General features: G+C 38.6%; 1 protein-coding gene across 1 annotated transcript in view; it reads right to left on the reverse strand.

Annotated features, from left to right (window-relative positions):
* dnaaf9 (dynein axonemal assembly factor 9) overlaps nt 1–23434 on the reverse strand; it is a 52018-nt gene that overhangs the window by 14370 nt on the left and 14214 nt on the right. The window contains exons 8-27 of the mRNA XM_015343836.2: nt 21723–21824; nt 21335–21390; nt 19725–19860; nt 19232–19313; nt 18743–18779; nt 18426–18510; nt 17117–17193; nt 16740–16784; nt 16253–16298; nt 15400–15511; nt 13828–13898; nt 13200–13250; nt 12435–12525; nt 9423–9526; nt 6996–7142; nt 6401–6492; nt 5188–5289; nt 3842–3959; nt 1989–2077; nt 1461–1619 (exon numbers count right to left, since the gene is read on the reverse strand). Coding sequence (XP_015199322.2) covers nt 1461–1619; nt 1989–2077; nt 3842–3959; nt 5188–5289; nt 6401–6492; nt 6996–7142; nt 9423–9526; nt 12435–12525; nt 13200–13250; nt 13828–13898; nt 15400–15511; nt 16253–16298; nt 16740–16784; nt 17117–17193; nt 18426–18510; nt 18743–18779; nt 19232–19313; nt 19725–19860; nt 21335–21390; nt 21723–21824 — 1802 coding nt within the window. The remainder of the gene's footprint in view (nt 1–1460; nt 1620–1988; nt 2078–3841; nt 3960–5187; nt 5290–6400; nt 6493–6995; nt 7143–9422; nt 9527–12434; nt 12526–13199; nt 13251–13827; nt 13899–15399; nt 15512–16252; nt 16299–16739; nt 16785–17116; nt 17194–18425; nt 18511–18742; nt 18780–19231; nt 19314–19724; nt 19861–21334; nt 21391–21722; nt 21825–23434) is intronic.

Raw genomic sequence — 23434 nt, forward strand, 5'->3', positions numbered from 1 at the left:
CACATAAGTTGATACAGTAATTCATTTGGTGAAAATCTTCTAAAAAGAATAATAAAAACATTTTATCAGCACTTTATTTTTCATTCTTTCATGTTTTGACTACACATACCAATTTTGAATGCATAATCACCTTGCAGGGAAAGAAATTGAAAGGTTTTACATGTCACTCAATGATTTCACGAGCTCTCTCTTTGTCAGAGTGCTGAGAGCACAATGCCCAGCCTGATGGCCTAGCAGTCAAGTCTGTCTGATATACACTCCCAGTGTCAGGGAGCTCACTCATGTCACAGATGGCATCCTCACAGTGCAACAATACATCTGTCTGTTTATCCTCATAAACTGGATGAAAATTGTCTGCGAAGACCTTTCCAATGAGTATAGTGCAGCAGACAAACCAACATGCTCACTTTGCTCAGTATAAACATAATATTTACACTAAAGCAAATTATTCTAGCCACTGCTAATAAAAAAAAACTTTCAGAGAAACCTGGTGATACTGTATTTCAACTTTTTTTTTTCTGCCTGGTGTATATAACAGTAAAACACTGAACTGAACTGAACCTTGGCTCATAAGAAGGGAAGAAAACCGAAACTAGAAATAATAGACAAAGAAGTCTTACTTCAGCTATAGGTAAAGATATTGAAACAATATTTAGTACTTAACTAGATGAATGGTTATAAAACAGACTATTTTAAAACAGTCAATAGGGATTTGGAAAGAGAGCATTTTACTAGAATTAATAAAACAAGCAACAAGTAGAGTTAATAACCTACAACATATGACATGATATATGTAGACTTCCAGAAAGCTTTTTATGAAGTCTTTCATTAAAAAGATGTGGGGATCGAAGGTAATGTGTACACATGGATACAGAACTCTTTGTTAACTAACAGAAAACAACATGCCTTAATCTTAACTTGCACTGACTTGGACTGGGTAGATGTACTGTATTCTCTTTTAGGAGAATGAGCCACTGCACTCAATCACCTGACCAGTTGCAGGAAACCAAGGTAACAGTTTAAAAACGAGTTGGCTGGGTTGGTTTTGAATACACATTTTGGAGATAGGTTGCTGATAACCCGTGAGCAAAATCACCAGAAAGGAATGACCAACAGAGGAACCATGGAACTGAAATTGTGTCATCTGGAAGAGCTTAGAAGATAATCACAGAGACTTGTTTTGCTTTGTTATGATAGTTAGGGACTGAAGAAGTCAGTCAGGAGCTCAAAGTAAGCAAAAAACACTATTTTTGAACATATTGGTTGTTTGAGCTTGTCTGTTTCCTGGGACTGCCTATTTTTGAACATCCTATTACGACACATCCCCTAGATTGTGACAGCATGTAGTTTTTAGTCAAGATGCCCCCAAAGTTTAGCACAGTAACAAAAAGCAAAAATAAAACATCTGTGCCTTGCAGCTATGCCCACATGTGCATTAAGATGCTCCATCTTGGCCTTACCCTGGTGTGAGCACCAGCAGCCTGGCTCTCTTGCGTGTGTAGGTGGAGTGGCGAGCACTGCGCCCATTCTGGCTCTCCAGGAGGCTGGACAGGTACCGCTGGAAGTGCACAGGGCTGAAGGAGGCACAGCCGTCTGGAGCCTGGCAATACATCAACCACCTGCAATCACAGGAACCACTGCCACATGTCAGAACCACTCAGCGAATACGCAAACGCATAGCACGATGCACCACAACATGCAGATCTTACAAATAATAAAAGAAAATGCTGGATATGGGACGAGATTTACAGTTCACGATGTATAATTTTGGAGATGATGCCTTAAAACATTTTTTAAATTGAAATTGCTTCCAATTATTTTAAACAAAGATTATCTACAAATATAGGAATTATTTGAAATATAAGGAAGGTATCTGGCTTGTTAATAATTCCTCTAAATCATTTAAAAGTCTAAAACAAAAAAACACCTTTAGGTGGAAAGTTTTGACGCCAGAAGAAAAGATGTGAGATATTACAAACATCACTAACCTTCCAAATTCCTTGTTTAGGTTGACTAGGAAGTTGCAAAGATTATCCTTGTGGCTGCTGGGCAAGCCCATGATCACCGTTATAACAATCTAGGGAAAAATAAATGTGCCTAGATTTTAACAAAATTAAAAATATTCTATTGATAAAGAAGTAAAAGAAAAGAGTGAACTTCATGCTCATGTATAAAAATGTGGACTTCACATAAATTTAAGGAACATATGGGTAAGTACAATGGCAAATGTGCTTATTTGCGATTCGGTCTGAGTGGGAACGACACCGAGCTGAATATCATTCACTGCAACTTTCCAACTGGTTGCGCAACAGACCAGGACGAGACGAGACAAATGTAGTAACCTGTTGCAAGTACTGACTATCCAGCGTCCGCATCTCAACGTGGGGTTGTTTTAATATTGTAACAAACATTAGTTTATCAGTGAATATTTAAATTAACTTAATGCCAATGAATTAGTAATTTAATTATCATATGAGGGAGGATTATGTATATATTTTAATCATATACTATATACTTTAGTCACGTATGCAACTGTATGGTGCATAATTAGTTATATGCAAATTTGGCTACTCGTGACAGTTCTCTGCACCGACCCCTTGCAAACGTGGAGACCCTCCTGTAACGTTTTTTTTTTAAAAGAGTGTTTGCAATAGAAATACAGATGGATCTTCCTAGAAATAGTCACTTTTGTATGTGTCAATTTTTAAATGAAACTAATAAGCACACTGGATAATAAAGAGTGAATAAAGAGGTACTGCCTATTCTGTTTTGCCAACTGCTCTACTCTTGCTTAAAGCAAAAGACGTCCGAAAGAAATATTTCATTAATACATGTATAATACTTGTCAAATCTGCCTGCCATTCCTGCCCCAGTGATGCTATCTTGTTCACATTCTTTCCTACAAAAAATATTTTTTTTCCTTCTTCCTTGAATGCTTTGTCACTTTTCCTGCATAAACCCCTAAGATGTATTCAGTGTTGTACCAACTGAGAAAAAAAGTGAAGTGCTCTTAAATGTATAGTCTTCACGGTATTGCGGCACAATCTCCCACAAAAAAAGAAATGTGTTCCTGTCTTAATTGGTTTTACACAAGCAACAGGACTCAGAAAGAAATACACAGAAGGGCACTGGTCTGTAAACGGTGCGTGCTGGTGGCAGGCTGGATCATTATGCCCAAGAGTGGGATAGGTGATAAAATAACATTCTGAGACAAAGTTTAGAATCACAATGAGTGCTAGACTTCAATCATGCCTTCATGTACATCAGGCGCCTTCAGATCTGTAAAAATCAACAACTTTCAAGTACTTCCCAAACCTTGAATTTGCTACTCAAAAATTCAAGGATTTTCAAGAACAAAAGGAAGCCGTGATTTTAAAACACAGTACAACACAAAGGGCAAAGAAATTAACTGAATGAGATTGGCTATTCCAACATGGAAACTTGGACACAATTTAGAACAGGAATACACAACAGAGATAAATCAAAGAAGGTCCACAAATCAAATCATGTCTTTTCATGCTGCCTAAACACACAGACTGCCTTTTACTGTAGAAGGAATCTGCAAGATTGAAAATGATTGCTTTTATTTTTTCTGTGGGGAAAAAATAATAATAATACCAAACGGTAACTCCATTGTCTCCCATGCTTCCATTCTTGAAAACCTTTCCGGGGTGCTAATCCATCTCCATCCCCTCTTCCATCCATCACTCTAATCCATCAGCCCCCCTCCATACTGGATCTTCCGAGGTACAAAACTCACATCGGAGATATCTGACTTGGGACACAGTCTGATCCCATGCAATGATCCACTGAAATTCCCTATCTCAGAGTTGGGAAATACCTTCTCCATGGTGTCCTGAAAGTTGGTAGGCGATTGGGAATGGTGAAAAAGGGCTTGCAGGTGGGATCTATCCACTGGCTCGTCACCCACAGTGCTGATAGCGTAATGCTGCAGAAATCTGGAAAAAAGATTTTTTTTTTTTTAACATGAATCTGATCATTTTAGTTGTCTGTTTGACAGTTTGTTTCTAATATGGTGTTATTTTTTAGTCTGTTTTGGCAGGAAAAAAAAATGAAGAAAGAAATACCAATAATAATAATAACTTTTTTTATTTTACTATTTGAGGATCACAGGATTTAAAAAAAAACTCCATAAAAGGATTTAAAACATTTACTATAGAAAACTAAACAATGTTCCATGAACAGTCAACATACACAATCAGAATTAGGATCTGGGGTGAGTGGTTAGGGACTAAAATAACACAATTCATTCCAGGCCTGGTACCTAACACTAGCTAGCAGTCTAAAGTAGGGGGTTCCCAACCCTGGTTCTGGGGATCCTCAAACATGCTGGTTTTCATACAGGCCCCAGATTATTTACTTAATTGGACCAACAAGTTGCTTGATAACACAGTTGCAAAAAAATGTAATACATTACAAAATGCAACAGTTGCAATAGGCAACCACTAGCAGGTTCAGGAACTGAAAACAAAGAGTTCAAATTAATCCTATTATTATTTACTTAAGGGTTCAATTATGTAACTCAACTAGAATGAAATTTTGCAGGTGAGGACCAGGGATTGGGAACCGCTGCTTTGGACTGCTGGCTAGTATTTGGTACCAGGCCATGTGTTATTTTCTTTGCATAGATGAATGTCAAATTATTTATCTTGAAATACAAGAATAAAGGAGCAGTAGGTGAACAGACCCTTCTATCCCAAGGGGAGTGGGTATATCTGGAACTTTAATAGAAACAAATAGCTTATTAATTGCTCATTAAACTGATTATCAGAAAACAAAACTGCTAAACTCCAATTCCAGAAAACTGAATCACCATGACTTCACAATGGTCCAAATTTCAATCTATAAGGGTAACCCAGATCCTTTTGCAAGTTGTATTTCTTCACACAAAAACAAAAACAAGTCTGACAAAGACAGCAACTTCATACACTTTCTGAAAGTTTTGCCATCCAAGGTAGGAACAAAAAAACGTTATTTTCCGGTTTTATAACCCTGTTTCACCTTTCACACTAGGTCAATCAGTGATGCTGTTACTGAGATTGCTGGGAAATGGAGTACTCTGGGCTTTTTTTACTATTCCAAGACTCCACTAAAGATGTAACTTCTGTTTGTGAGTTGGTCCTTCAGGGCACTAAAAGGTATGCAGACGAAGCAAAAAGTACTCACAGCTCCAGACCAGGCAGCTCTGTGCAGACTGCTTTCAGGTGGCTCTGCTGCTCTCCAGCTGGAGAGGAGCAGCCATCATAAAGTGCACTGAGTCTCATGTGTCTGGGAAGTTAAACAGGGATGCATTAATTTCTTGAAGTAATTATCAGTTCACATATCAATTATCAACAGAAGCCATCAACATTTGTGAATTAGTGAAAGTACCAGTTGCTAGAAGTCATTAGAAATAAAATGTTATCACAAGCATCAAATTTTGCCCTTTTCCTGAAAATTGTAAATATGATTTTAAAAACATTTCTGCCCCTGTTCACAATTTTGACATGCAATTCTATATGAAAATTGAAAATCTGCAAAGATTCGCTTCAACCAAGAGTTCATTTACAGAATAGTCTCTCAAGAAAAATGCCTGAAGCATCCAAATGGAATGAAACCAGTGACCTGAAGCTGCTAGAAAGGTGTCGGTAAGAAAGTGAATTGTTCTGCACTGCAGTGGGAGCAATGAAACGCCTCAACAATAAGAAAATGGCAATTCACCTGCACTGCTCTGAAAATAAGTAAAGGTAAAAACTTCATACAGGCATTTAAGAAACTAAAACATTCAAAAGGTTACATTTCAGCTTAATGAAGTAGTCATAGCTGACAGTTTCTGCAATTTAAAAAATAAAACCTGTCTCGTACATCCATCCATTTTTCTAACCACTTCTTCTAGTTCTAGTTCAGGGTCGTGGGAGAGCCGATCCCTATCCCAGCAAGCAACAGCCGTAAGGCAGGGTACACCCTGGACGGGACACCCATCAAACGCAGGGCAGACAGACGCACACAGTCGAACCAAGGCCCAATTTAATAGAAAACAATTAAGATTCCCAATTTGTTTTTGGACAGAGGAGAAATCGGTGCATCCAGAGAAAGTCAACAAGATAACAGGAAGAGAACATAAAAACTCCACTCAGATAGCACCCCAGGTCTGGAGTCAAACCCAGGACCCCAGCTCCGCGAGGCAGCACTGCACCGTGCCTCCTTAGCTTGTGTATGTGAGACGTTATTGAAAATGATTTTTAAGCTTTATCTTAAAAGCTACATGAAACATTTACTTAGTGCTTGGAAACAAGAGACATTCAGATCTCAATGGAGATAGCAGGCATCTGAAAAACTTGAAACACATGGAAAGGGACTACTGTGTATCTAACGTAACAATGGGGATTGAGTAACACACATGGCTCTCTGCTCCTGCGAGAGCTGCTCACGCCGCACATTCTGGAGCACAGGGCCGGAATCCGACGATTGCTGCTGCCATGGAGACAGCACCTGGGGGAAACCAGCAGGAGAGAGAAGGGACTGAGTCCTCACTGCAGCACAGGCCTGACAACTTTTGGTTCAGTATGTAGAAGTAACATAGGACAACCCAAGACAGATGATAAATCAATAACCATGGAAGCACCGTCTGGTCTGACTTTGTGGGAAGCACTTCAGTACTCAGATCAGTTAGGACAGTCTACTACTAAATTAATGGCACCAGTTTAACTGGCCGGAATGCATCCACATTAAAATATCAATTTACTATCTAAGACATATGCAGAAGTAAATCAATAAACTTCAACAGTCATGAAACAGAAACAAGCAACACTGGAAGGACAACACCTTTATTTCAAAGATCAGTGCCTAACGGCAAAAATTATGTGCCCGAGATGACTAAATCACACAAGCTGTTGAGAGTGTTTTTCCAATGGTGGAGACAGATTCATATACAATACAGGCACACCCGTGTTCCAACACACATACACACACCCTGCTTCTTTAAGAATCCTTACCAGTGAATAGAAATTTCTGTAGCTCTTAGACTTGGGCTGCAATGCAAAAGCCAAACAATGGGAGGCACAATGAAGCTGGAAAGGCAGGTGAGTGAGCAGGGAGCTCTTGTACTCCACAAACACAATCGCCACTACGCCAGGAGAATCCTGCAACAGCACAGACAGAGCAATCCGTTACAGCAGGGCGTGGGCTTTGTTGTGTGAAATCCTTTTCATAGAAGCCAACCACTGGAATTCAGGAAATGACTGCCTCACTGTTTGCAATGTTATGTATCTTCTAATAGGGCCTCTGTAGTTTAGATATTGGTTCAGTACCTTTCTTAAAGAGATCTGTAAAAGGTCCATTTGTCTAATTTGGACATATTTATTGTCCGCTAACATTTCTGCATAATGAGCACAAACACAAATCCAGTTCTTAAACAGAATCAAAGTATTACCAAATTATTAATTGTTTTGTCATTAAATCAAATGAAAGACTTATTTACTCTATTTCTAGGTAATTATTTCCTTATAAGTATTTTAAACAATGCTTACAGGCTAACAGAACATGCTGCCAACCAACACATTTATCCACATAGAAAGGTCGGAAACATTCTAAAGAAATAATAGACTACAATGAAAATAAGTCCTTGAAAACATTTAATTTAAAACAATTCAAGGAAACGAGACTCTATCTAGGAGTTTCTGATGGATGCCCTATAAAAGCTGTGGCCTCAATTACTGGCCTCACTTAAGCCGATAAATGTCCTTTAAAAGCTGTGGCCTTAGTAAAATGTTCTTAGCAATGAATAACTGCATTTCCATAGTGCTTTTAATCCCAAAAGATGCCAACACACTTCTCTATCAGCCACTGATGTACGACTGGTACACGCACCTGGGTGACAGCAGACATTCTGCACTAGCATTCATACAACATAGCGGGTCAGGGGAAGGAGTGAGAAATTATTTTAAGAAGATATTATACAGTAAATGCCCTAGTTTACACAAAGAGTACAGTTTAGCCAGGTCATAGAGGTTAATAATCTTACTAACAGTACCTTGGAATCCTTAATGACCAATAGGTCAAAACCACAATTTAAGTGATCATTGAAAGGACACCAAACTCCAATAGGAAAGTCTGTCAGTCCAAAACTCAGTCCAAAGAGCAGAATGCAAACTGGAACATTAACCTCTTGAACTACACTATAAAGAAAAAAACAGCTTCTCATATGGCAGAGAAGGTGCCCTTACATTCTTGGCACCACTAGTGTGTTTTCATCACTCCATCAGTCACATACTCTTTATAATGAGTATTGTTATTAAACTGCAGACAGACAATAGCCTTTATGGAAATCGGCAGCTACTTCATATTTCTGGAAGAACTCACACAATGCTCCTTTCTCAGCTAATGAAAGGGCTTTACAGTGTGTTGTAAACAGCCTGGAGACTTTAACTTGACAAACTTTCAACATGTCATCCTTTAAAACAAAGAAAGTGGCTAAAGGCCAAGAAATGGAGTCTATGAAAGGAAGCTATATTTGTGCAGAAGCATCAACCCAGAGAGATTCAAGCCAGTGTGCTTAGCACAAGGAATCTTACAAACTGTTTTTTAATGTCAGAAACAACACACTGGATTTGAGCATGGAATTTAATTTGATCCAATACTCCATTATCAAAGAGATACCGATCCAAATTATAAATTGATATACAATACATCCCATACTCTCTTACAATAAAAAAACAAAACAGTGATGGCAGTTTAACTAGTTGTGGGAATATAAGAATATTTATAAAAGAAAAGCCCATGTACCGCATCTAGCCGATTTATTAGCAGCTTATCGATCTGACGATCTAAGCCTTTCCTTGACAGAATCCAGGTATTCGGCTTCAACAACATGGTCAGTTGGCTCGCTGGATAACTGTAGTACCAATTGTTCTTAGATTTAAATGCGTTTCCATATAGTTTCTACTTGTGTCCACTGATATGAATCTCTCTGTTGGAACTGCACAGGCCCACTGGGTTTAATCCTAATATAATAATAATTGTCTTTTTGAGGCTTCTAATGAGCCAATGTTTAAAAATGGCAGAATCAACAAAAGGGATTTCCCAAATCACTCTTGATATAAATCACCTATATGTGGAGCCTTCTTCAGACTCCTGAAGAAGGTTCCACAGCCAAAATGTTGTCCATTCTCTTTTCAGCATGGATTAACACTACTTGTTTCTTTGCAGCCTACGCATGCTGATGCAGCTACCAAGTTAAAAATATGGACATTTTCATTTTCTTAAAAGTTGCAGCTGTTCTAGATCTGAATATTTGAGATTTGGAAACAAAGAATACATATTTTTAATTCATCAAGTTATTACATCCTACAATTATTATATTTTTAGTTGAAGTACAAAGAACATATACCTTATCTTAAATGACAAAACAAAACCTAGCTTACTCCATCATAAAACTTCAGAGCACTGAAGAGGTTCTTGGAGAGGGTGACGCTGCCATAGTGAGGATGAACAAAGAGAATCCCTTTCGAGAAGAAACTGACTTTTCCTAAAAAACAACAAAAATGCAAAAAATGAGAAATTGAATATTCAAAACCAAATAATCAGAAACAAAGGGAACGATATCTAAAAATCAGAAGCACTGCGATTTGTGCTGGAACTGTTCTCAAACTCACAGACAGCATGAAGCGAGCATGCAACTCCACTAAAACAATTTCAAACACTGTCTACAACAGCAAGGCTCTTCCCAGTGCTCAAGCTGGTCTTGAAAGTGATAAGCATGCAATCGTCCATTTTGAAAGGAGAAGGAAATCTGCCAACATGGGACAGGTTTTGGCCTATAAGCATATATATAGCAGATGCTGGATTGAGATCATTAAGCTACGGCCATAAAACAAAACCTGATCTCTGACCAAGACAATTAAGAGATAAAAAGGATTTGAGAGGATTAAACAGTAAAGCCTAGCCTTAATAACGTCATTAATAAAGCTGACACAAAAACACTTTGAACTCAGGGACAAACTAATGCTGGCTGATAATTCGGTAACGATAATTATCGCGATATAATTTTCCTCGATATAATTTTAATAAAAGTTCAATATATATGTTTATGCTTTGTGCATGATATGTGCATGCGCACAACATACTGCACGAGTGTGGTGCGTGTTGCAGACTGTGCAGCTAACGTGGTGTTGTTTACCCACACAGTGGTGGCTGACAGGATTGTAGTTAGATAGAGTGGAGAAATGAGCGACACTGAAGCAAATGTAGTGCTGCCAATGACCAGCTCAAAGGACGATAATTATCGATATCGACTGATATGAAAATTTTTAGCGTGATAATGTTTTTGGCCATATCGCCCACCCCTAGGACAAACCCAAAACAATTATTGGCTAGACAAAATAGGAGTGTGCAGGCAAGAAAGGCTATTCATAAACTTCAAGGGGGAGGTCACTTGCTGACAAACTAAGGAACTTAATGAAATCACATGGCTACCTTTACTCTCCTAAATTGTACAACCACTGAAATTACAGATTTTCTTGGCTCTCTTGATTCCAATTTTTAAGTGGAAGAAATAGTTGATGTAACAAAAACACCTCTGAATGGCAAAGCAAACGGCCTGGATTGATTTGGGATGTAATTTAGAAGTTCTATTGTTTAAAACCACAGTTTCACTGTTACTACGTATGACAGACGATTCAACAAAGGACATAATCCCCGATTCATTGCGTGAAATATCTGTCACCTACTCCAAAAGGGCAGGGATGATTCAGATACCTTGTCTTATCGGCTGTTAAGTTTTAAATTCTGATTTGAAAATAGTACCAAAAATATGATCCACTACATTCTCTAAACATGCATCATCCCATATCCACGTCTTTCAGACATGAGTTAACCTGCCCTGGACTTCCTTCACTAATGTGAGACAACAGCTGAATATTTCATATGCTAATCATGATAAAGAAAAATAATAATAACAATAACAACACTTTATTAACCCTTTTCAATTTCTTGCATTAGGAATGATCTTTTCGCATACCCCAGCTTGCTCTCCATGAGACACACAGACAGGGAGAGAGCCTGGGGTTAGAGGACAGGGTCTGCCATTGTACGGCGCCCCTGGAGCAGTTGGGGTTAAGGAGTTAATTGTTATGAAAAGGCATTGCATCAAATTTAGTGGAAATACATGTTCAGTGCACTTAAAAGTATCCCTGTTGGAGACTTATTTGTAAAGTGGGGTGAAACATTATATGCCTGACCAGAAGCCACAATTTTAACTAATTATGAGAAGTCTGATCATCTCTTGTGGCATAGGGTCATAAATCAGTCATCCTTGCTGTTTGACATTGACCCAGAACCCCTGGCAATTAGCATTAAAAAAGCAGTCTGGTATTATTGGTATTGAGAGTTACTAACACAGACACCTGTGTATCACTGTATGCATTTCTGATTATGTATCTTTCCTACCCCATTTGTTGGAATTGATCTAAGTGCCTGGGATGTTCTCAGTCTACCTATTATTTTGGAAAAAGTACAATCATGCCAAATATAGATTCCACTATTTCAAAGAACCTGCAAATCACAGCTGTCCACTTCACGTATTTGGGTTTAACAATTCCTAAAAACCTTAAGTTAATACTTAAACCTAATTACTCTTTTAAGGTCTCAAAGTAAAAAAAATATGATTTTCTTATATCTTGTGTCAGAATTTAACTGCCTGCCTTACATCCTTACACTGCACATAGTGACAAAGAAGAAAAAGAGGAAACAAAATACAATAAAAAGTAAATAAAATTAATTCAGAGATGTATGACGGAGCCAGATTACTGACAGCCTAAAAAGTCACTAACAAGATTTTAGATTAAATGTAACTTCACAGGCAATCAATTTAAGATTTAAATGCAGGAATAATATGCTGCTGTCTGGTGTGAATTACATGTCTAGCTGCTGAGTTTTGCACATACCGCTGCTTACTAAGAAGAGTATTAGGGAGCCCATAGAGGAAAGAGTTACAGAAATCAAGCCTTGATGTTATAAATCCATGAATCAAGAACTCAACATTGAACATTGATAGACTGAACATTGGTGTTATGTTATAATCTAATTTTTCCACAGAAAGCTCAAAAGGCAGTAGGAGATCAAGAGTGACTCCCAGGTTCCTGACTACAGCTGATGTGTGACTGGGGAAGCCACCATTACTGTAAAACTGTCCAAGCTTTTCCAATTGTCAACTGCTACACATCAGTAAACGTCTGGTTTTGTCACTAGTAAGCTTAAATGGATGTTTCTTAGTTTTTGTCTTGTTAAAATTTTCAAAACATCTTGAATAAAATGCTTAAAAATGAAACTGCACTGTTTCACTGCATTGTTTTTCTTAATTATTAAACATGAATCCTGCTGTAACTGTGCTTCTGTCCACTTTTTAAGATAAAATTTAAGATAAAGAAGTACCCCACCTTCCTGAGGCGTAGCAAGCAGGCTGCTGGAGCAGATCACCGCTGTCTCCCCAGTGGAGAGGGGACTGCCCAGGCACGTCTCCCCGTCCACCTGCATTCAGACACAAAGACCCTGCTCAGCCTGTGGCACCATCTTGCATGTACAGCATCCAGTGCACAGCTGTACATGCAATATTACTGCAAGCACTTCAGATTCGGGACAAACAGACTGCAATCTTTGAACATAATCAAAACTGCAAATCTAATGGTAAGTCATCCAAAAAACATGTCAAAAGAAATACAAAAACAAAAGTTCAAAATTAAAACAGTTGCACAATTTCTGAGACCCTGGTTCATTTCATGTAGCAGAACCAGCTACAAGCAGAAAGATACATATGCAACAAAAGTCAACAGTTAGCTAGGTGGGAATGGTATTCCAACCATTTATCTCCATACTAGGGAGGGTCATGGTAGGAATGACAATAACAACATTAATGCAGCTTCCAGAAATAAAAAATGACACAAGGTGAGAAAAGGTGTTCACATGTAAGGCAGTCACAGAAGGCAGCTGCAAATCAAATGAAAAAGACAAGTATAATCTGGTGGGTAACTTTGTTTCACTTGGGGACCCAGATCTCTCTCTTCACTCCTTCATACACCACTCAGCAACACAACAGACTCAAAGGGCAGAACACTGACTTGCTAATCTAGACAAATTGACCACCGGGAGCAGCGGACTTCACTGGTGAACTGGCTCCAGGGCTGTCTCGCCTTTCGACATCTTACCTTCAGCAGCAGCTGCGCCTGTTCTGACAGTTTAACATCAGTGTCCTCTACCTAAAGCAGAAAAAGGACAAAGGCACACAGCTACATCAAAGAACTGCTACAATCTCAGACACCGAATACTCTCACACATAGAATAAATAACTGCTAACAAAAATAAGAATCAGCCTTTCAATAAAAAGTAACTAAAAGACAGATTTGGACTAAGGTAGATGCTACACAATGGTGGTGGTGGAAGGAAGTCCCAATTACCTGTAAAGTGCTTTGAGTGGAGTGTCCAGAAAAGCGCTATATAAGTATAAGCAATTATTATTAATTTAGAACCTCTGTCTAAACATACCTCAAAATATTAATTCATTAAGTGAACTTCAAAATTAAAACCGTTACATTAGGTCAAATTAGAGAGAACACGGCATTTGTGTTCATTGACACACCATCTTTCTGGATTAAAGGATCATCTCCACCCAAACACCTCCTTCAGTTAAACTACATACTAAACACTTACTGTATACTTTATACAGACAGACAATTTATTTTGAAGTTTAAAGTTTAAGAAGTCCGTTTATACACATTTGATTATTTTGCAACACACCCAAAGACAACTTATTTTAAACATATGGACAACACTTACTAGCCAAGAGATGTATTGGGGAATACCTGCTGTCAACACCACAAAACAGCTGTCTGAGGACACACTGCCATCTATAGGACAGAATCAATACGTACAGATTTTTGCATTTATTCATTCAATTTTGCCTTTACAGTCACCAACATCTAATGGCATACTTTCTAACTGTAAAAACTGTACAAAACCGCACAGAGTAGAAACAAAATTATTCCTTTACTAACATCTCTAGACTCAAAGTAAACGTAGCAGAAGGTGCAAGTAAGAAAGACAGAGCACACAGAAGTCATCGCACCTTTGAGGTGCTTGTGCAAGTAGCAGCATAGTCAGTACTAAAAACTAAAACTATCAGCTGTAATAGATATCAAAGGAACAAGTGATTCTTGTCATTCAAAGGAACAAGTGATTCTTGTCTTATCAGCATGGTTTATTCCATGCTGATAAGAGAAGAGAGACACATTTTGGCTCTGAAGCCTTCTTCAGGTCTGAGAAAGACAGGGGAGACAGCAAAGTTTAAATAGCACAGAACAAAAAGCTGGGAGAGGGGAGGAAGCAGAGAGGCCATTCAGGAAGTGCAAAGTAGAGAGGGGTGAAGAAAGGTGTGAAGTCAAAACAAGCATGAGAATAGAAAGATTACACTAAAATAAATCGGTCATTGAGAGAAGGGGGAGGGTGTGAACCCAGTTTCAGGATGAGTTTCGTTTCTGTTGTCTTTCTGCTGTGGGAGTTGAGAAACCGTTCTTTGAGAACAGAGACAGAGGGATCAGTGTGATCATGGTCATCTGAGGTGAAATGAGAAACTATGGGCTTGGAGAAATCTTTAATTTTCACAGCCCTAACATGTTCTCTGAAGCGATCTAGTCTCCTTTCGGTTTCCCCAATGTAGATAGCTGGGAATTTTTTGCAGGATATACAGTAAATTAGGTTTCTAGAAGTCCAGTTGTTAATAATGGTCCTGGGGGTAGAAACCGTGTGTTAGAGTGGCAGGGAAGCACCAGAGGAATGTGGTTGTGAGACCAGGAGTTCCTGATCGAGTTGATGATCTGAGGGCTGTTTTTGGCCCAGATGTGGGCCCTATCGATAACATGGGTGGGGTTTCCTCTGTTGAAGAAAAAATAATGCATTTTGAGTGCTTGGTTCTGGAAATCCATGTCATCACTGCAGAGTCGATGTAGTCTGAGGAACTGTGAAAAAGGGACAGAATTTGGGGTGAAAAGAGCTGTACAGGAGATAGCTGTGTGAATCGGTGGGTTTGTAATCGAGGTAGAGAGTCGTTGATGGTTAATATAAATATATATCTGGAAAGGGTAGAGTGGTGGAAGATGTTAATTGTATATTTGAGGGATGGGTGAGAGTTAGTAAATTGATGCAGGGGGTGCTCTAGTTGGTCATTAGAGCATGTAGCAGCACCGACGCAGTCATCGATGTTTTGCTTGTAAAGGTCAGGGACAAAGCCAGTGTAGCAAGCGAAGAAGCGTTCTTCTACCCAGCCGATACAAATATAACAACTTCACTAACCCGCTGATAAAAAATATATATGTAATAGATATCTATGGGAATGGGGGAAGCAGGACTTACCTTGCTCTTGAATGCATATATTGGACTCCAAAAACGATTCAGAGAAAACCACAGAGCCCAGGGTCCCTCTCCCACCCAGCAGATCTGGAATGTCGTACACTGTCAAAGATGCCTGAGAAGCAAGAATAAAACACTAAATAAAAGTGCTTCATGCTACAGCACAAAACAACTTAAGTAAACCGTTTGCAGTTTGACAATTTTTGCTGAGCAACAGTCATGATTTATTACAAAAAGAGCAAACTGGGCCCTGCACAGTATCTGAACAACTAGAAATTTCTCCAAGTCTGATAAAATTAGTTTGAAGGATATGATTCATTTAAGTTTAAGAGATGCCATCACTTTTAAATTCTGGATTACAAGTGTTCAGACTCATCACAAATTAAATCACAGAATAAATATAACTGCCGGAGAAAACAATGAGGAACAGCTTGACACTCCTATTACCCTATATGCAAGAACTGCAGTCACAGAAACTTGCTAAGCACTACACAAATTATAATCACTATTTTGTCTGGAGCCGTTTGTATTTTAAGAGTAAATATAATGCTTAACAAACTAAGCAACAAAATACAAACTTTCACAGCTAACATCTAGCAAACATATTCTATGCCATTATGGTTATTGCAAGATCAATTACATTTTGAATATGGACACATACATGGGTGTAGTGAACCCTATGTACAAAGTCTAATCAAAGACTTTAGAAGAAATGATTCAGCAAATGTGCAGGTGTCTCAGTTGATAATCAATAGAGATTTAATGCATTTGTAGCCTGAAAAGCCTTTCAACAGCCTATTCTAATTTGTTCTATTCCTTAACTAAAAACTCTGTAAAGGAACAGCTCTCTACTCACAGTTTTCACTAAGAAATGACTGTCTTCATTTTCTAAAGGAATGCACCTGGAATAAAAATAGTATAAGAAAACACCTCCTTCTAAACAGACATTCATTTCATAATCATCTTTAGTAAAGACACTAAGATTACTTATTTTCTCACAAAAAAACACTTGCCTCCTTAAGAAATTATTAATCATTTTTTTCTGCACCCCAAAAGTAAAAATTACATTTCATTACTAAAACTTTATGATGACATGAACATGCATCCTGTACCATAACAATTCAAATAACAGTGCATAACAGCTGGAGCAAAGGGCTTAGCTGATTTATTCATGTTGGCAGATTAATGGTTTCCGATTGTTCTTTAAATAATGTGCTGCTAACACATGAGCATAGTTGCAAACACCATTATCTTGAATTATATTGGTTCAATATGGTTAAATGCATGAGATATTTGAGAGACCTTAAAACCATCAAATTCAATAAAATAATGTAAACACCAACCTTCCAACATTATTCACAGCTTGAATGTCAAACAAAATTTTAGATCTGAAATAAGAAAGAGTTGTTAATTTCTCACCCTGCTCTTTAATTAGAAACCTAAGGCACCAACTACAATATAAATAACAGAATTGACATTACTTTGTTTTCTAAATAATTTCTGTTGGTAAAATGCTGTTGAACAGAAGAATATAAAGTTTAAAAACAAGTAGAAGCCATTTAGCCCATATAGCCTGTTGGTTCTTGAAAGAAGTAAATGCTGCTTAAGATCTAAACTTTGTGTTCATACAGAGCTTTTCAAATCAAATACCTGCCTCGTTTAAACTGTGCAATTTTAAATGTAAAAAAGAATCTGAAGGCTGACACAAATATACAGATACCTGAGAGCTTTTTTATACTGGGATAGGGAATGCAAGTCCAAGGACAACTGGAATGTCTGCTCTGCAAGATCCTTTGCCTGTTGAGCACAAAGACACTTGTTTGTAAATCCACAAAAATTAAAGTCACATTTTTCCATTAGAATGTGATATAGTGTATAATTCAATAGCATCATTAACGAAAAACAAGGCAAGTTATAGACTACACAATTTCCCTTTTGTAAAACAACTGAATAAAAAACAGATTTAATGACAAATTAGGCTTTGACTAAATGTGAGTGTGTAAATTTCTCTGAGCCTGGGACCTTGCTGCAGCCCAATGTTTTCAGTAACATTACTGTAAAAACAGGGGTGAGTACATTTTTACTTTCTGCTTTTTTGAGAAGATTCCCATAGCATTGTGCTTCCACAATATCCTAGAATCCATAGACAGCTTACCCAACTATGATTGCTCTGATGCATATGGTCAGTTATTTTATTGCCTAACAAGTTATTCGTAAGCACCTGATGTCAAATGAGCAAAAGTGCACAGCATGACCACTGCCAGTGAACGGAGGTTGAGGAGCTATAAAGTTTGGAAATGGATACATTAATAATGCAGAAATCAGCCCTACGGAAAAAAAAAAACCAGCAACTGCATTAATCTGCTTTTGGTTACTATAACAAGTCAATCATCCGATGGCTTTAACAATGAGCAGAAAGCTGGCACCAGCAATGGAGCAAGGTAAATATTTAAAATTGGACACTTAAATATTAATATTTAAAGTACATATTTTAGTAAAGGAGGACATCAACATTCGCATGGCTCTTTTTCCATGGCAGGAAGAACAAAGTTTTTCAACAATGAAGATGTAAAAGGTGGGGGCTTACTAACGTTTTCTACAAAAGCAGAATCGCCTTTAACCGAGAAAAGACTTGATGGACGACATCATGGAATAGTGAGGCTTCAAAACCATAACCAATCAGTCGCTACAAAGCTTCTCACTAAATAATAAACATGCAAAACGTGAGAGTAAGAGGTTCTACTTAGAGAAATGAAATGTATTTTGGTTCCCCACATTCATGGATATTTTATTTTAGGGGAAATGCTTTATAAATGCAAAAATATTTTAAGACAAGCACCCCAAATAATTTTCATGAAAATGATGATTTTTCAGAAATTATTTGAAAAAAGATTTTAACCTAACAGCTATCTTTATTAGCATAACAAACAAAAACACTGTGGACAGTATGTGGTGAGTTCAGGTGCTGCACTCAGGCTTGAAGCGCTTGTCTGCACCAGGCTGCAGTCTGTGTCAGCTGTCACACTCACCTTTGCCAGACTGAAGGTGCAAGAAAAGCACTTGATGCCAGCCAGCACCGCCTGCACTGCAGCTTCGTAAATCTGAGACACAACCCTGCAATCCAGAGAACACTCTTATACTCACAATGTCACTGTTCACAGCAGTCTCTGACAGGCACGTGTTTAAGAAAACAGGAAAAATACAACATTTATATATGAGTGTATCATATTTACATCATTCACAACAAATATGCTTTACAATTTATAAAATGGATGCAAACATGAATGATTCCGATGACTATGTTGGTGATAACAAACATGTCTTCCATGATGGCAGACTTCCTTACATAAGCTCAGTTTTCTTGTTTTGCTCATTGTCATTCCCTGTGAAAAGAAAAGAGAGCCACCTCAGTCAAGTCCAACCATGACCACAACTGGTAACACAGATTTATGGGGCAAGAGATTCCAGCCAGAAAGTGTCAACAAGTTCAGGACTGTGCAGGTCAGTTCACCCAACAACTTTGTCTTTTTCCAGCTATGCTTCTTTCCAATTAATTGCCTGTTTTTGACAGGAGCTAACTAGTAACATGTTAAAATAACTGTGCAATGTGTAAACAGCAGATCACTGCTATACTCCAGGAGAAGGTTATGACTGGTTACAATGTCGAAGTCTTGCTAAACAATGTTGAACGCAGTCATAAAGCAAGTGACTGATCAGGGAAATAAACCATCTTTCTGGATTATTAATACCATCGCTAGAGTTCTTTTTAACACTGCATTCTGAAGTTACAGAACTAAAGGTCAAAATACAGGTGCTGAGAAATCAGCTAACATACCCAGGTATGGTACATGAGTGGTTCCGAAGAAGCAGGTCCGTGCACACGCCAGGGGTCCTTTGGGTGCCACACATTGAACTACCTGCAATTCCAGAGGAACAGCACATCACTATAATCACCGAAAAGTTTTTACTGCTTCCCTACTAATGCAACAACTTCACACACATTTGAACACATGTGCTTTCAAATTACACTGCCTTTCTCCCATTTTAACTGGTCAGAGAGCTACTACCAATCAAACAGCAGGACAGGCTGGTGGTTTCTGACCCTACCAACCTGTTCTATGCTTGCATAGCTGCAGGCAAGACACAAGCTCTTGGAATAATCATATCTTTAAGAATCACTTGTCACTGCATTTTTCCAAATGTCACAGTCTAAAACCAGCCTTGCATTGAATTCAACAAAGCGATGTGTTCGGAAAGCCAGTGCCTTTAAGATGCAGTGAGAAAACCTTCTCTCAAACACCAATGATGACAGACAAGACTCCACTTACCATGTGTTTGGCAGCAGTTCCTTGAGGCCCAGTGTTTCTGACCTGGTGAACCTCTGAAGGAAAGGTGAAACAGTAGTTGTTCAGGTCATCTCTGGTAGAGTGGCTCCCAAACAGCAAAAAGGGCTGCCTGCTTTTACTGACAAAAATACAGAACAGGGAGAGAATTTTTATTGTGTGGGGTGTAAAGCTGTACAGGAAATAGCCGTGTGAATCTTTCCCCTGCAACAGTACTCGCTGCATCGCCCGTAAATATATACCCAATATCCAATATGCACATTCAAGGTCCCTCTGGACAATTCTGGACCACTCACATGACATCTTGTACCTCTAGCAACCTTATTTACTGCATCTCTTGTAGAAAATGCCCAGGTATTTACACTGGGGAAACAGGAAGGAGACTGGGAGATCGTTTCCTTCTAAATCCTCTATTCATTTGCAGCTTTTGACTTTACACCTCTCATCACCTCTCTCGACATAACACCACCTGAACGCCCACTCTGCTTCTCTTCTGCTCCCACCTCCTCTACACTCCCGGCTTTTGTTCTTCCATACTTAATCAACTTCCGGTTTTCCTCTCTTGCTCACACCTGAAGGGTTCACAGTTTCTTTTCTTCTCTTTTCAGCTGGAATAAACCTTGACTTGTTCCTTTGCAGCCTACATGTGCATACTAGCAGAAGCCTTTAACATTAAACCTGTTAAATGTGAAACCTAATGGAAAATAAATAAAAAAAACACTTGCAGCCTTCCTGCTTTTAGTTTGCTGGAGGCTGGGCTATGTCAACACACTGTTGTTCACCTGGCAGGACATTCCAAATACATCCTGTACATCCTGCCAAAGAGATACCACTCGAACAATGGGCTGGGCCAAGTGTGATGATCTGGGCAGGAGTGTCTAGTCCCTACAAAACTCCACTTCCAGTCAGGCAGCCATCAATCACTACAAGACGCTACACTGATAAAGTCTTGAGACCTCACTTGCTGCAATTCATTGTTAGCTGATCTGGAAATGGTAGCATTCCAGCAGGACAGCACATGTTCTCATGCTGCTTGTATAATAATTACTTTTTTACAAGCTGATGGCCTATTCTCCAGAGATAAGCCCACTAAAAATATATGGAATAAGCTTTGACAATACAATGTGTTTCATTTAGGGATCAGAAAACAACGAACAGCCACATGCTTGCCCAGGCTCTCCGAGAAGAATATAAGAGGACCCCAGAACACATCTGCTCCTGGTGGAAAGAATTTGTCAGTCCCAGTGGTGGTCACATATAATGAGCCTATGACTACCAGTAGATAATAAAAGTCATGAGTCGTTCTCTCATACCTGTGCAATAAAATAAAGGGCACTACCTGTAAAAATATTTTGCCATTTTCTTGATAATTTTGAAATCCTTGTTTCCTTTGATGCTCTATATAGTAAAGCCAGCACTACTAGATTCAGTTTTTACTAGTACTGAAATGAAGAATCCCAAACCCTTTTCTTATTTGTCCAAACAGTGAGATGGGGTTTATAACTCCAATAAGAACCACAAGTAAATAAAACAAATAAAACCATATACAAACAGGTAAGTATGATGTCAAGCATGGCATTCAGAACAGTGCTTACCTTTTATCAGTGATGCGGCTAGAAATCAGGCCATGTGAGAAATAACTGCGGAAGGGCTAGAAGAATGAAAACAGCTAATTACAGAGATTATATGTACAGAAATAAACTAATAGCTTAAAATGGAGTGTTTTTTAAAAAGTACTCAATATTTGACAACAATTGCTATTCCACCAATGGATTGGTCTGATAACTAGTCTTGTTAGGTTCATTAACAACAGCTAAGTGAAACAACAGCATGAACAAGGCATCCAATCTACAAACATTACTTGAACACAAAGGCTGTGTTACTTTCAGCAAAGTTGCCTGCTGGTATACATGAAAAGCTGTCTTCTTCCAGCCCATGGAAGCAAGAACAAGAATGTGGGAACAATACTTCTGCTCGGGTTACCTCCCCAGCCTGTGCTTCAGACAGCTCCAGGATGGATGAATGGCTTTCAATGTCAAAGCTGGAGTAGAAGCTGAACCACTGTTTTTCAAAGGTCACCAGACCCTGGAACAATGATGAGAAAACCCTGTGATTCACACTGGCCATCATACTCTTTTAGCAATATGATTTCTTGGCTTCTGACTGAATTAAAGCATGAAAGATGACATTATCAAGATCCCTAAGACATTGCAGCTTCAGATTCTGTTAAAAAAAGATAAGATTCAATTTTATTCACAATACCCAAACGCAAGCTTTTACCTGAAAAATCTGTTCTTTGCTTGCATGTTGTCTAAACTGAAAAGTACCAGTTTTATATACAGTGTTGTAAAAAAGTAAGTACACCCCATGAAAAGGTGTGTTTTTCCAACATTTTGCATGTTTGAATATTTGATCTTAATTTCAACAATATTAAAGGTGATCTTATTTAACAAATAATGAAAATTATTCTTTGCAATTATTTATTCAACAAAAAGTCAGAAATGCAATTGTCTGCTGTAGAAAAAATAAGTACACCCCCTAGCTTCAATAGCTGGTGTTGCCCCCTTTGGCAGAAATCACTTATTGTTGGCGTTTTTTGTAATTGTCTATCAGTCTCCTACATCGACTTGGAGAAATTTTTGCCCACTTCTCCTTACAGAACTCCTTCAACTGTGTGATGTTTAAGGGCTTTCTTGCATGTACTGCCTGCTTCAAGTCCTCCCACAGCATTTCTATGGGGTTAAGATCTGGGCTTTGACTTGGCCATTACATAACCCTTCCTTTCTTCTTTTTGAGCCACTCTTGTGTGGATTTGCCTGAGTATTTTGGGTCATTGTCTTGTTGCAAGATGTTGAACCCTCCAGATTTCGTTTCAGCTTCAGCATTTTGACAGATGGCCTCACATCCTCCTCAGGTACAATGTGGAATTCATGGTTGACTCTATAATGGGAAGCTGGCCAGGCCCTGAGGCAGAAAAGCAGCCCCAAACCATAATGCTTCCACCACCATGCTTTACAGTTGGTATGAGGTTCTTTTGGTCAAAGGGAGTTTTTGGTTTTCACCAAACATGACATGTGGCACTGTGGCCAAACAGCTCTAGCTTTGTCCCATCCGTCAATAGCACATTGCTCCAATAGTCCTGATCTTCACCTAGGTGTTGTCTGGCAAACTTCAGTTGTGCATCTATATTCTTTTTGGAGATCAGTAGCTTCTTGACCTCGCATGTAGGGCAAAGCTGTGCAGTCTCTTTTGGATGGTTGACTCATACACTTTGACACTGACTGAGCCAAGACTTGCCTGTGGTTTCTCCTGGGTTTCTTGGAGACTTTCTGCAGTATCTTTTAGTCAGCTCTCGGGTTGAATTTGGTGGGACAGCCTGGCCTGGATAGATTGCCAGGTTTCTGATGTTTATATAAGGCAGTGCCCTCCAAGTTACTCTCTAATGATGTTCTAATCATTTGCACCTATTTTGGTGCACCTGATTCTAATTTTAGGCATTTGATGCAATGATAAAGTTAGTGGTGTACTAACGTGCATTTCTGTTGATTTAAAAAGTACAAATGAGTGTAACATTTGATTTTTCAATGCTATTTTTCAAAATTAGATCACCTTTATCTATCAGTATTGCTCAAATGACAATCAAATATCCTTTTGTCCAAAATGTAAAAAAAGAAACCTTTTTCAGGGGGTGTACT

Source organism: Lepisosteus oculatus, chromosome 1 (genome assembly GCF_040954835.1).
Source record: "Lepisosteus oculatus isolate fLepOcu1 chromosome 1, fLepOcu1.hap2, whole genome shotgun sequence".
Lineage (NCBI taxonomy): Eukaryota > Metazoa > Chordata > Actinopteri > Semionotiformes > Lepisosteidae > Lepisosteus > Lepisosteus oculatus.